We start from the raw sequence: 13,709 nt of genomic DNA, 5'->3' as shown, positions 1-13,709 counted from the left end.
CTGAGGCATGAACATATTAATGAACTTCTTCCAGTGAACTTATTCCTTCAAGACTGTAGATGGCTTCTTCAACCTTTGTCTTCGTATCTTCCAATTCCGGTGCAGGCGTAGTGTTATTTACTTGTCCTGTTCTATTGTTGAGTTATCATCCCTATGTAACAGATAGGGTTGTCTTTACATTTAGACTTACAAAATATTTAACATTTATGAAATTTGTTTATTTTTGTAATTGATGGCTTTTTTTATTATATTGAGTACCCATATAGTCTATTTTATGGTAGAATTTAGATTTGTCATTGTCGATTTTTCATTCTATTCAATGATTTCTTTTATGCAATTACATAAAATTAAATGTGAAAAAAATATAAAAGGATTTATTTTTTAAATATATAACTAGAATAGGATTTTTGAAAAGGATATTTAAGTAATATTTTCTTCAATAGCGTTTAATGAAGTAATGTAAGTGTTGTACTCCATTAGAAAAATAGTTATTACTTTCATAACACTTATGGAAACGCTATTGAAGTATATACTAACATAGAACTTATAGAATAGAAGTAGATTGTTCTGTCAAAAAAAAAAAAAAAGAATAGAAGTAGATTGTACTTACATAAAGGCTTACTATCATAACATTTTTAAAAGCGCTATTGAAGTACTCTACCATAATAGCACTTATACAACCGTTGTGTAAGTAGATTTACATAACACTGAAGCGTTATCTAAGCTAAAAATTGAGTGTTATGTAGGATAAATTATGTAGTAGTGCCACAAGATAGACTATGGAAAGGGGTTAAATACAATACACATATTTTAAAAATATTTTTCAATTTAAAAAAGGAAAGTAAGATTTAGAGAAGAAAAACACAAGTTCCAAAAAATTCAGGTGGGATTATTTTTCCACATAAGAGATTTTTATATATTGAAGAACTGTTGTGTTTGGAAAGCAAGCACAACTGCAAACAGATTAATGAATCTGCATACAAGATTACCCTAACAACTCTAAGCAAAATTCATTTCTCGATTCACGACTACAAAAATAGTGAACTACTTGATTATATACTCCAAGTTTACAATCCTACTAGACAAAAAATATTCTATTTTTCTAAATTTAGTAAGGATGTTATTTTACACCAGCTATAAGAAAGATTGTAGAAGGGGGGGTTGAATACAATCGTTTACAACTTTAAAAGATTCAAGAACAGTACACTAGATTACAGTTTAACAGAGAACACCAAGTATTAAAAATACGGGTGGATTGAATGATCCACCCGTGAGATTTTATATAGAAGAATCTGTGGATTGTTTACAATTCGCACAGCTGCTGGTTCATCACTCAAACAAGTTCTAACTCTCAGATTTTTCTCTCAAGTAATTTGAACAAGTTCAACTGATGCTTCTAACTTGGTTATATACTCCAAGATTTACAAAGCTTTTAGCTAGATTACAAAATGCACTCTAATCTAAAAACAATGTTGCACAACTTTGTGTTATGCATGCTTTCTGAGATGTCTTCATCTTTGACCATCATCTTGATTTGATCCAGATTGCACTGCATGAGATAAGTATGTTTCTGCTTCTTCTTTATTTTCCTAATTAGGCTTCCATGTCTATTTTAGTGTAATTTGATCCATGTGATTTGTCAGACTTAAGCTCTAGTCACTTTCAACTGCTCTTTGCTTCATCAGTTGAGAGTTCTGGGCTCATCAGTTGAATGAATTACAAACTTCATCAGTTGAATGTTATTCCAGTCTCATCAGTTGAATTCCTTAGCATCATCAGTTGAATACTTTGTCTTCAGTTGAATGCTTGATTTTCATCAGTTGAAACATGCTTCAGTCTTCATCAGTTGAAGAATTACATCTCATCAGTTGAATATCCTTCACTTAGATAAAATTACATGGCATTGGATATTTACAATTAGCCATCCTATTCTACCCATCCGTTGATAATTCCCAATGATAAGAAATATAACAATTACAACTGAAATTTGATAAAGATTCTAAGTAAGACATGTTACAAAATGTTTATGTTATCATCAAAAATTATTGATTCCTAACAAAGGACATCTATCATGCTCATTCCTTTGGCTTCTACAATTCTGGAAACATCTGTCTTTTGACTGATTGTATTTTTGAATACTCCAGAATTGTATAAGTAGAAATGGAAAGTTTCGAGTTCTCTAAAATATTATCAAACCAAACAATTTGTCTTGCCTTCTAAGTTTGTCGCGCATTTTTTGATCAACCCATATGACATTTGTCTTATTCAACTATGTTATTATTGTCAACTGGTAAGTTTCAAAACAACTATTGATAAGTTATTTGAGTATCATTGTTAATTTATTAGACTAGTCATTGATGCTTCACATGACAGTAGTTGATAGCTCAACCTTCACAACTCATTGATTGATTTTTATTGCAGTTAATGAAACATTATTATTCATCCATTGATAGCTTGAATTTATCCGTTGATTTTCACTTCACTTAAGCAATTTTGATGAATTAGAACATTTACAATTTGTCATCCTAATTATAAATCTATTGAATTCTATTTATAAATCTATTGATTGAATTGACTATATTCGTTGATCAATCATTCTATCAACTACCAAAATGAAATATGTCAAACTTCTTACAAAACACCTCATCCGTTGGTCAGTTTCCTAATCAATGGATACCACAGATACTATTTATTGATCTGCTACATATACTTATACAAAATTATGCTAAGTATTATTACTTATCATAATGAAACATCATATTTCTAATGATTATTACTAAAATTATGCTAAGTATTATTACTTATCATAATGAAACATCATATTTCTAATGATTATTACTCAAATTCACTTAGCTAGACTTCATACGTGATGGTAAAAAATGTTTAATGATTAATTTAATAATATATCATTGATAAGTTTATGAGCATATCTAACGAAACGGCAATTCGATACACAACATGTCAACACAACTCAAAATGACATAAGGGCATAGAAATTTAATACTTGGGCATAAAGTTTTGATAAGTGAAGTTCCAAAATACACGAACACATAAAATTACACAATGAATAATAAGCCGGGTTTTTACTTTTGGTACACGAAAATATATTGTGTGTGTGTGTGTATTTTATATCAAAAACAATTACCCACATATTATATACATTTACAAATTTGAATAAAATTGTATGCAAATATAAATATTTAATATATTCTTTAAAAGATTAAAATATTATTTTTTTATTAGATTATATTAACATATTTATATTTACTAGACAAAAGCGACATAAAAAATACATGCAATGTTTCAGATTGTATACAAATTTAGATAAAATAAACGAATTAAGAATCGTTCATATTTGTGTTTCACATTCAAATACACGAAATATGAAAATACATGACAGGACACGATTATCCGGTCTAATATTTAGCTGAACTCAAATTCATAATATATGAGATTATTTTGAGAAACAAAAATCACAATTACATAACACTTCTTATAATTAAATATCAGATTATATCTAATTTTTTTTTACCGAAATAGGTACTTCTAGAGTAGAATACATATTTACATATAATTTCGAAAAATAAAAGGATAATAGATTTTTTCGCCACCCAACTTACTGGGTATTTTGAAACTTACCACTAAATTATAATTTTTTTTGTCACTAATGTTAGGTTCGGATTTTTTTTTTCACTAACGTTAGGTTTGGATTTTCATGATTAACATTATGTTATTTTTTTAGCATTATTGAAACATAGTGGTAGTCTGCAATATTATGGTGATATGATAGACGTCTATCTCTCTCTATATATAGTACTCTATATGTCCCCTAGATAGTTTATCTTGGAGGACGAGAGTTTGACATACATATTAAGACTACTAAAAGATTAGTTTCATAAATTATTTTAATTTTTTTCTAAATAAAAATAATGATTGTCTATTGTATTATATATTGTTTCATAAAAATTAAGGTTAGATGTCATCTACAATTATTTATACTATTGTATAAAAATAATGACGAATACTATAATAAAAATAAACGGTAGACCATCATAGAATTTCGTAACCTTGATTTGAGATTTATATGATATCTAAATTGGTGGTTGAACTCCACAAAAATATAGCATCACTTGACTCAATTTTGCTTGAGAATTGATTGTAGATGATAAATTGTTTGAAGTCATTGTTTTCAGATTGATGATTAATGAATTTTTTAGAATTCTAATTATAGTTCTTCCCGATTTTACCGCTCATTTCTATTATTATTATTACTCCCTCCGTCCATCTCATTTATTTATAGTTTCTTTCACATTGCTTGACACATATTTTAAGATTCCCACTTCTTATAAAATAAAGTTCCATAACTTAATTTGGAGATTTTATTTTTGTGTATAAAAATTCAAACGTTAAATATTTATTCAATTTTTTTTAAAATAATTTATGCAACTAAATTTTTTAAGAGTTTTAAAATGTGTGTCAAACTCTCGTCCTCCAAAGTAAACTACGTAGGGCACATATAGAGTACTACATATAAAGAATAGACACATATCTGATCATCATAATATTGCAGATTATCACTATGTTTTAATAATACTAAAAAGAATAACATAATGTTAATAATCAAAGCCGAACCTAACGTTAGTGACAAAAAATCCGAACCTAATATTAGTGACAAAAAGAAAAAAATATAGTTTAGTCGTAAGTTTCTAAATACATAATAATTTTGATGGCTAAAAAATTTATTTTTTCAAAAATAAACTATAATTTATTTTAAAATAATAAGATTTGCCACAGACTGTAAGAGCATCTCCGACCATTGAAAGCCATTAGCTAAAAGGTGAGTTGGCATACTAAAAATAAAAAAAATTAGTCAACAACTCGAAAAACTCAACTCCAACCATACTCAGCTGTTGTCTGTAATTTAAGTCAACCTCCTATGGAAGACTAAATTTGTCGAACCTCTACAGGTCTGTAAAAAATCTGTAGGAAGATTGCACATCATTTATTACTATATTGAACTAATATATTCTATTTTAACAATTTAAAATATTAATAACATGCTATTTTTTAATTATAGCCAATCAATATAGTCAATACCGTTGAAACAAAATGTCTTACAAGTTCAGCAAATTTTACATAATGTCTTACAGGTTTCATTTCGCCAACAATTATAGCCAACGATATTAAGAGCTGAAATGAAGAGTCTATCGGAGAGGTTGTTGTGTTCTATATAGAGATGCACAAAAGATCTGTTCGGGCCAGATCCAGACCGGGCCAAAAAAATCCGGATTTTTTTCAAACCAGGTCGGACCGGGTTTTTTTTTAAATCGGGCCGGGCCGGGCTTTTCCAAAAATACTAGGCCCGGTTTAGTTATAAAAAGCCCGGATTTTTCAAAAATCCGGATTTTATCCGGGTTTTTTTGAAAATATTAGGCCTGTTTTAGGCCCTCGGGCCGGGCCGGGCCAGACCGGGTTTTTTTCGGATCGGATTTTTCAGATTTTTTTCCAGATCGGATCAGATCGGATTTCAGATTTCGGATTTTTTGAACGATCTCTAGTTCTATATACGGTATTGTTATTACCCTACTCGCAATTTGTTGGCACAAAAAGGAGACGAGTGTGCCCACTTGAAAATATTGACAACTCACACAAAAACCGGGAGCGACAGCCCAACCTTACCATTTACGCACTATAGTGACACTACCAAAACAAAAACCCTTTTTCTTGACTTGTGTACAAAACTTCAACATTTACAACAAAATTCCATCTGAATTTACCATCATACCCCTCCATCACCGCGGCAGCTCCCCTGGTGGGGCCCTTCCACCCCCTCACGGCCGGGCCCCACTCTTACAAAACCCCCATGTTCTTTTCTATTCATCAAAACATAACATACATACACAGATCTATCTTAATCGCTGTCCCTTTACCCTTACGCGCTAATCTCTCTCTCTCTCTCTCTCACACACACACACAAACACACACATTATATGTACACTTAGATCTTTCATCTTCAACCTCAGTAGTTGGCACTTGTCAAAGTACTTTGAGCTGGGTTTCCATCAACTACCAAGAAAAGAATAAAGATTCAATCTTTTCTTGTTAATTATATTTACCAATTGGGTTTTTAAGGGTGAGTGAAATCTTGCATTCCCTTCATGGGTCTTGATCTTTGTGGCAAAAAGATTGGATCTTGAAGGGTTTTAGTGTGTGTTTGTGTGTGACATTTGGGGGCTAAATGGATACTAAAGGAAGACTTGTTGCTGGTTCTCACAACAGAAATGAGTTTATTTTGATCAATGCTGATGAAGTTGGAAGGGTGAGTGATTCAAAGTTTCCATCTTTTTGTTCTTACTGCATTATATTGATATATGAACTTGATTTCAACTCTTTTTTTTTTTTGTTATTGATTTTTTAGGGATTTTCTGCTACTATCAAAGAGCCCATCTGCTTAATTTTCTGTTCTTGTTTGCTTATATTGTAACTGAGGTTGAAATATATATACTATATTTGTATATTTTGTATGACCTGATATAAGTAAGAAACTTCTTGGTGTAGACTTTGATGCGAGTTAAAATAGCCTTATACTTTCTAAATCTACTTTAGGAGTTGCGATAGCTGCCATTTCAGCACTTTTGTTGCTTGTTTTTCAGAAGATTCATAGATTTTAGATCTATCCATAGTTCCCATTTCTAGCTATTTTACTAGATTTTTTTGTAATCCTAAAATTTGTAGATTTAATGTCTCTTGATGACATTATTGTAAGGGCTATTAAGTATTAGATGAGCTCATACTGTCAGTTTCTTCTGCCAAAGTCCAGACGGTTCTTGATCTGAACATTTCTGATTGTATATTTCGGTGAATGTTACAGGTTACTTCTGTGAAAGAGTTAAGTGGCCATTTTTGCCAGATTTGCGGAGATGAGATTGAAGTAACTGTGGATGGGGAGCAATTTGTTGCCTGCAATGAATGTGCTTTCCCTGTTTGCAGAAACTGTTATGAATATGAGAGAAGAGAGGGCACTCAGTCATGCCCTCAATGTAGAACCAGATACAAGCGCGTTAAAGGTAATACAAGCTGCCCAAATGTTACTATTTCCTTACTGTCTACTAGTCAATATGAATATTAAATTCAATCAAATACCAGGAAGTGCAAGAGTGGATGGAGATGAAGAAGAAGATGAATTTGATGATTTAGATAATGAGTTTGATTATGAGAGCAATGACCACAGATACCATCAACACGGAGGAGATGCAAATGCCCCATCTGGTCGCCATAATATTGGTCGCGTTCCATCTAACGCGTCTGGGCTTACAGCACCCTTAGAGATGGATTCGTCTACTCTTAACCCTGAAATCCCTCTCCTTACTTATGGTCAAGAGGTAAAACTAATGTAAAGCATCTCTTACTGTAGTTATATTTTGACCGATTTTATGAGTTAAAAACAAATCTCTCTGTCTAAACAGGATGATGCAATTTCAGCCGACAGGCATGCCCTTATTGTGCCCCCTTATATGGGCAGTGCAAAGCGAGCTCATCCTACGCCATATTCTGATTCTTCAGTCTCTTGTATGTTTCTTCAGTCATGTTGAATCATAATTGTTTGTAGAGCTTAGGTAGTTAGTTGTCTTGGTGTTTATCTGCTCATAATCTTGCAGTTCCACCTCGACCAATGGATCCGAAGAAGGATTTGGCAGTATATGGGTATGGTTCTGTTGCATGGAAGGAAAGAATGGAGGAGTGGAGGAAAAGACAGCATGATAAGCTTCAAGTGGTCAAGCACAAAGGGGGCTTTGGAGGTGGCAACAATGTGGATGATCTGGATGACCCTGATTTGCCAAAGTAAGTGTAACATTTCTTTTAGCTTGCATGGAATATTGGAATGCTTATGTTGTTTTGTTTCTCGAAATTTGTGCACAATGTGTAATGTTCGATGGAAAAGTTGTTGTCTTTGGGATTCCTATAAATGTTTTGCTTGCTAATGTCTTCAAAGTTTAAAGATTTCCTTCTTCAGTTTTGTATAGTTGATAACATCTTCATCAGTAGTATACCGGATTACTTCTGGGCTTGGATCATGTATTATAAATTATGCACAAAAGTAAAAAAATCCTTGCAATCAAGTTGCTTTGAAAATCTAAAATAGAAATGCCTTTTTGAAGATTAATGCAAGAGAAAGTTCAAAGTTTGGGAAACATGAAATAACATTAAATTCATTATGATTGTGAATATTTTTCATATCATTGAGACTGGAAATAGCAAGTAGAACAAACTTAATTTGTTATTGTGTGTTAATAGATTTTAAGTTGCGTACTAATTTACATGCAAGGGGGTAGCATTATAGTAGGAATTATATATGGGCCTTTTATTTGATCCAGTAAACTACTTTCTATTCGATATTCTGAACTTACAAAACTTAACTATTTGCTTGTATGTGCAACACTTGCTATAGTTTTTAATCGGAGGTGAGTTTTTTGCAAGTGTTTCCATGATGCCAAGGCAAAAAATTCTAAAATTGCTCGGTTAAATGAAACCCTTGTGCCATCACCTGAAAAATCCACTCAGTTTTGCTGCTTCTAATGTGGCAGTCGTTTACATAGATATCATCCAAATTAGATTTAACCATTTGCATTCATGTATCTTCTGTCTTGAACAATGTTTTTATAGCATCACTACTCGAAAGAAGACTGCTGAAGTTTGAGCAGGTCACGCTAATATAAAACTAAAGTCATGCGAAGGAGTACCAACTGAAATATGGAAGGAGTCTTAACTGATAAAGTTTGGGTTGAAATAATACTTTAACCAAGAGATAACTGTATGTGACTTTTGAAAAAGAAACTTCATAGCAGTGGGTGTCGTCAACATGTTTTGATATTGAATTTTCTAATTGATTTAAAGTGCAACCCGCTGGAACTGATTCTGCATGCTTTGTGTCAGAAAGATTGTAAGAATAGAGTAAATAACTACTCATTGAAGGAAAAGTACAATTTTCTTATATTTTCTACATCTCTATTGTCTTCCATTCCTTGTTAAATCTGGGATACTTGTTGACGCATATAGTGATCTTTTCTAGGATGGACGAAGGAAGGCAGCCATTATCAAGGAAGCTACCAATCCCTTCAAGCAAGATAAATCCATACAGGATGATCATTATAATACGAATGGCCATTCTTGGACTGTTTTTCCACTATAGGCTTCTTCATCCAGTTCATGATGCCTATGCATTGTGGTTGGTATCAGTTATTTGTGAAATATGGTTTGCAGTATCATGGATATTTGATCAATTCCCGAAATGGTCCCCTATCGAGCGAGAAACGTACTTAGACAGACTATCTCTAAGGTACACTATAAAGGGTAACTGTATGTATATTTCATGAATAATATTTCCTTATGTGTGCCTTGATCTAAGTTTATCTGTCAAAAATGGCTCAGGTATGAGAAAGAAGGGAAGCCTTCTGAGTTGGCTCCTGTTGATGTGTTTGTGAGTACAGTGGATCCACTAAAAGAACCTCCGCTCATCACTGCTAACACAGTCTTGTCTATCCTTGCTGTGGATTATCCAGTGGACAAGGTTGCATGTTATGTCTCAGATGATGGTGCTGCTATGCTCACTTTTGAGGCCCTCTCTGAAACATCTGAATTTGCAAGGAAGTGGGTTCCTTTCTGCAAGAAGTTTAATATTGAACCTCGTGCCCCAGAGTGGTATTTTGCTGAGAAGGTTGACTATCTGAAAGATAAAGTACATCCTACATTTGTAAGGGAACGGCGAGCAATGAAGGTTTGAAGCTAACTCTTTACATTTTTTCCAATAATGCGAATACTAGGGGTGAGCTAATATTCACATCCAAAATACTGTAATAAAGATAAAGTACATGAAATTACATGTGAATTAGGTTATTAATAGGTAAAATTCATGCGGAATTGCGGAAACTCTATTACCTGACATCTTATCTTATCTGTCTTCATTGTGAGTCATGGTTAACTAATATGAGAGGGTAACTTTAATTAGTCCAATGTTTTTCGCAGTGGTCGTTATTTTGGTTTCTTGTGGAACTGGGTCAGTTCTCAGCTTGGTCACAAATATATACAGTAGCTTTTTGCTGACTAAATTACTTAATCTTTTGGTGCAGAGGGATTATGAAGAGTTTAAAGTACGAATAAATGGGTTAGTTGCAATGGCACAGAAGGTTCCTGAAGAGGGATGGACCATGCAAGATGGCACTCCATGGCCTGGGAACAACGTTAGAGATCACCCTGGAATGATTCAGGTTTGCTGAGTTTTTGTTCTTTGCTTTTTTTTACCTTGCTTTTAGTGTCCTATGACCATTTGATGTTTGATATTTATTACTTAGTATAAACATTTGTAATTCACTTGCATACAACAGGTGTTCCTAGGTAACAATGGTGTTCTTGATACTGATGGAAACGAGTTGCCTCATCTAGTTTATGTTTCTCGTGAGAAGAGGCCTGGATTCGACCACCACAAAAAAGCTGGTGCTATGAATTCTCTTGTAATATCCTCGCGCTACTAATATTATGCAATCCCCCCCGCCCCCCGTTTCTTCATCTTGTTGTGAATATTAATTGAATTTATTCTATTTAAAAATATACTTTCTTCTCTCTCATTAACGTGTATCATGTGATTTTTCTAGATTCGAGTCTCAGCAGTCATCTCTAATGCTCCATACCTACTCAATGTTGACTGTGATCACTATATAAACAATAGTAAAGCACTCAGGGAGTCAATGTGCTTCATGATGGACCCTACATCTGGAAAGAAAATATGCTATGTACAATTTCCTCAAAGGTTTGATGGGATTGATCGTCATGATAGATACTCAAATCGTAACGTTGTATTCTTTGATGTAAGTAAAACACCTTGAGATATCATATTTCAGTATGGTCCATGTATACACATGTCTAAACAATGAGGCATATGTTATTCCTAATGTCTTGTTGCATTTTGTTACTTTTTTCCATCAATGCACAGATTAATATGAAAGGATTAGACGGCATCCAAGGACCGATATATGTTGGAACAGGTTGCGTGTTCAGGAGGCAAGCACTTTATGGATATGATGCGCCAGTAAAAAAGAAAGTGGAAGGAAAAACTTGCAACTGTTTGCCAAAATGGTTTTGCTGCTGTTGTCCATCTAGAAAGAAGACCAAGAAAGGTAAGTCCAAGGATAAGAAGAAGACGAAGAGCAGGGAGGCTTCAACACAAATACATGCACTTGAAAATATTGAAGAAGGGATCGAAGGTAAAGAATAGGGTAATTATTACTCAATAGTTTTAATACCATGTGTTTTATTGTGTCAAGGTGGCTTGTTTAAAGTTTTCCAGATCAACCCTTTGATGAGTTTACGTGAATCTTTCTTGTAGGAATAGATAGTGAAAAAACATCACTCATGCCCCAGATAAAATTTGAGAAAAAGTTTGGACAGTCACCAGTGTTTATAGCGTCAACACTTCTAGAAGAAGGTGGAGTACTGCCTGGAGCAACTTCAGCTTCACTCTTGAAAGAAGCAATTCATGTTATTAGTTGTGGTTACGAGGACAAGACAGACTGGGGAAAAGAGGTACTGACAGTTTCTTTAACATCTTAAGCTATCTAGTTGATTTACTCCGACTGTTAAATTTATGTCTATCTTTTATATATTAGGTTGGGTGGATCTATGGCTCTGTTACTGAGGATATATTGACCGGGTTTAAGATGCACTGCCATGGTTGGCGTTCTGTTTACTGCATTCCTAAAAGGCCTGCCTTTAAAGGGTCAGCTCCCATCAATCTTTCTGATCGTCTTCACCAAGTCCTCAGGTGGGCCCTTGGATCTGTTGAGATTCTCATGAGCAAGCATTGTCCGATCTGGTACGGGTATGGCTGTGGTCTGAAGCCACTGGAACGGTTTTCTTATATAAACTCTGTTGTCTATCCTTTAACATCAGTTCCATTGGTTGCGTATTGCACATTGCCGGCTGTCTGTCTTCTGACCGGAAAGTTTATCGTGCCGGAGGTAAGCTCCAACTGGATTATGTTAACTAATGCATCTATATGTTTTCCATTTATACTGAAATCTTTCAGATGACTCGATCTTCAAATTTTGGTTTAAAGCTGAACACTGTCAAAATCTTGCTATATGATCTTTGCATTCAAGAGTTCATTTAGTGGTGGTGACCCATAATTATTAGATACTGCCATACTGGTCTATATTCCATTAAAACTAATGTTCACCATGCACTTTTGGACAATTAACAAAGTACATTGTAACTGTGCCCCAAAACTATGAGTAAGTAGAGTTGCTCATGTTAGAAAGAGGGAGCTACTGAAGCTCATGTTAGAAAGAGAGTTGGTGAAGCTGCCATTCAAAAAGAATAGTTCATCATATGTTATTATTCAAATGCTTCTAAATTCTTAAAGATTTTTAATTGCATCACTTGCTAACAAACTTCTTTCATAATTTACAGATTAGCAATTATGCCAGTCTTGTGTTCATGGCCATGTTTTTGTCCATTGCGATAACTAGTATCCTAGAAATGCAGTGGGGTCGTGTTGCCATAGATGATTTGTGGAGAAATGAACAGTTTTGGGTGATTGGGGGTGTCTCAGCACATCTCTTTGCTCTCGTTCAAGGTCTTCTGAAGGTTTTGGCTGGGGTAAACACTAGCTTCACAGTTACTTCGAAAGGAGGAGACGATGGTGAATTTTCCGAGCTGTACCTTTTCAAGTGGACTAGTTTATTGCTCCCTCCTCTATTATTGCTGATATTCAACATAGTTGGGGTACTGGTGGGAATTTCAGATGCTATAACTAACGGTTATGAGTCATGGGGTCCACTCTTTGGCAGGCTGTTCTTTGCTATCTGGGTCATTGTCCATCTATATCCCTTCCTGAAAGGAATGATGGGGAAACAATCTGGGGTGCCGACTATCATCGTCGTATGGTCGATTCTTCTTGCTTCAATCTTTTCACTGTTATGGGTACGGGTCAACCCATTCGTCTCAAGAGATGGCATTGTATTAGAAGTTTGCGGGTTGGATTGTGACTGAGGCGCAAAGGTATTGTCAAGTGTTTTGTGTTGTCTTTTATTTGGAAAGATTGTTAAAAAAGTGCAGAAAAAGGTCACTTAATTGCGCAGTTGAAGACATTTTACACGTTCTGTGTTATACAAATTGTCAAATAGCAGAAATGAGCCTATTAGAACATTCTTGGTGGTGTAGATAGAAGGCCAGTGCAGTGGTTGTACCATTAACATATTCTTTTTGTTACATTTTTTACAAAATTTGTCTCGGTGAATATAAAGTTATATTATTATTCTTTAAATTAAATTCTCTCTAGGCTTTTTAAGTTTGTCAAACTTTATAACACTGATGGTGTGGTGTTGTGTACTTTTGTGGCTTGTATCTTCATTATAGAATTGTGAGGTAAACTTATGATTCTTGTATTATATTCATGCTATGGGACAATTTTTGCTATGTAATATCAAGGTTCCAAGGCGGTGTCGGTGAATTGTTATTGTTTGTCAGCAAATGTATGTGTTATTATTATTGACACAGTACACCAATCAAAATTGAAATGCTACCTTAAATTTTGATAATGAATGCCATTGCACAGTCTGCACTGGTATTTATGTTGGCAGGTTCAGTTTTCACCTTGGTCCAGCCAGATAGAATGAATTTATTTACTTTGGTACAACCAGGTACAATACAATTTT

General features: G+C 34.0%; 1 protein-coding gene across 1 annotated transcript; it reads left to right on the top strand.

Moving 5' to 3' along the window:
- The first annotated feature begins 5,882 nt into the window (after positions 1–5,882).
- On the top strand, positions 5,883–13,504 carry LOC108203076 (cellulose synthase A catalytic subunit 5 [UDP-forming]). Its single transcript, XM_017371798.2, has 14 exons — positions 5,883–6,319; positions 6,872–7,067; positions 7,147–7,382; positions 7,467–7,569; positions 7,659–7,842; positions 9,071–9,337; positions 9,430–9,775; positions 10,128–10,265; positions 10,383–10,508; positions 10,650–10,862; positions 10,988–11,258; positions 11,381–11,577; positions 11,661–12,011; positions 12,463–13,504. The coding sequence occupies exons 1-14, from the start codon at positions 6,239–6,241 to the stop codon at positions 13,042–13,044; spliced, it is 3,291 nt and encodes a 1,096-aa protein (XP_017227287.1). The 5' UTR covers positions 5,883–6,238; the 3' UTR covers positions 13,045–13,504.
- Positions 13,505–13,709: the final 205 nt, after the last annotated feature.

The sequence above is a fragment of the Daucus carota genome, chromosome 1, assembly GCF_001625215.2.
Source record: "Daucus carota subsp. sativus chromosome 1, DH1 v3.0, whole genome shotgun sequence".
NCBI classification, from domain to species: Eukaryota; Viridiplantae; Streptophyta; class Magnoliopsida; order Apiales; family Apiaceae; genus Daucus; species Daucus carota.
Note: the sequence above shows the minus strand (reverse complement) of the source record. Positions and strands in the feature narration are given on the sequence as shown.

Coding starts and splice junctions, on each gene's coding strand:
- LOC108203076 (XM_017371798.2), top strand. CDS start 6,239: ATGGATACTAAAGGAAGACTTGTTGCTGGTTCTCACAACAGAAATGAG. Junction 9,338..9,429: donor TTAGACAGACTATCTCTAAG/GTACACTATAAA, acceptor AAAATGGCTCAG/GTATGAGAAAGAAGGGAAGC. Junction 11,578..11,660: donor AGACAGACTGGGGAAAAGAG/GTACTGACAGTT, acceptor TTTATATATTAG/GTTGGGTGGATCTATGGCTC.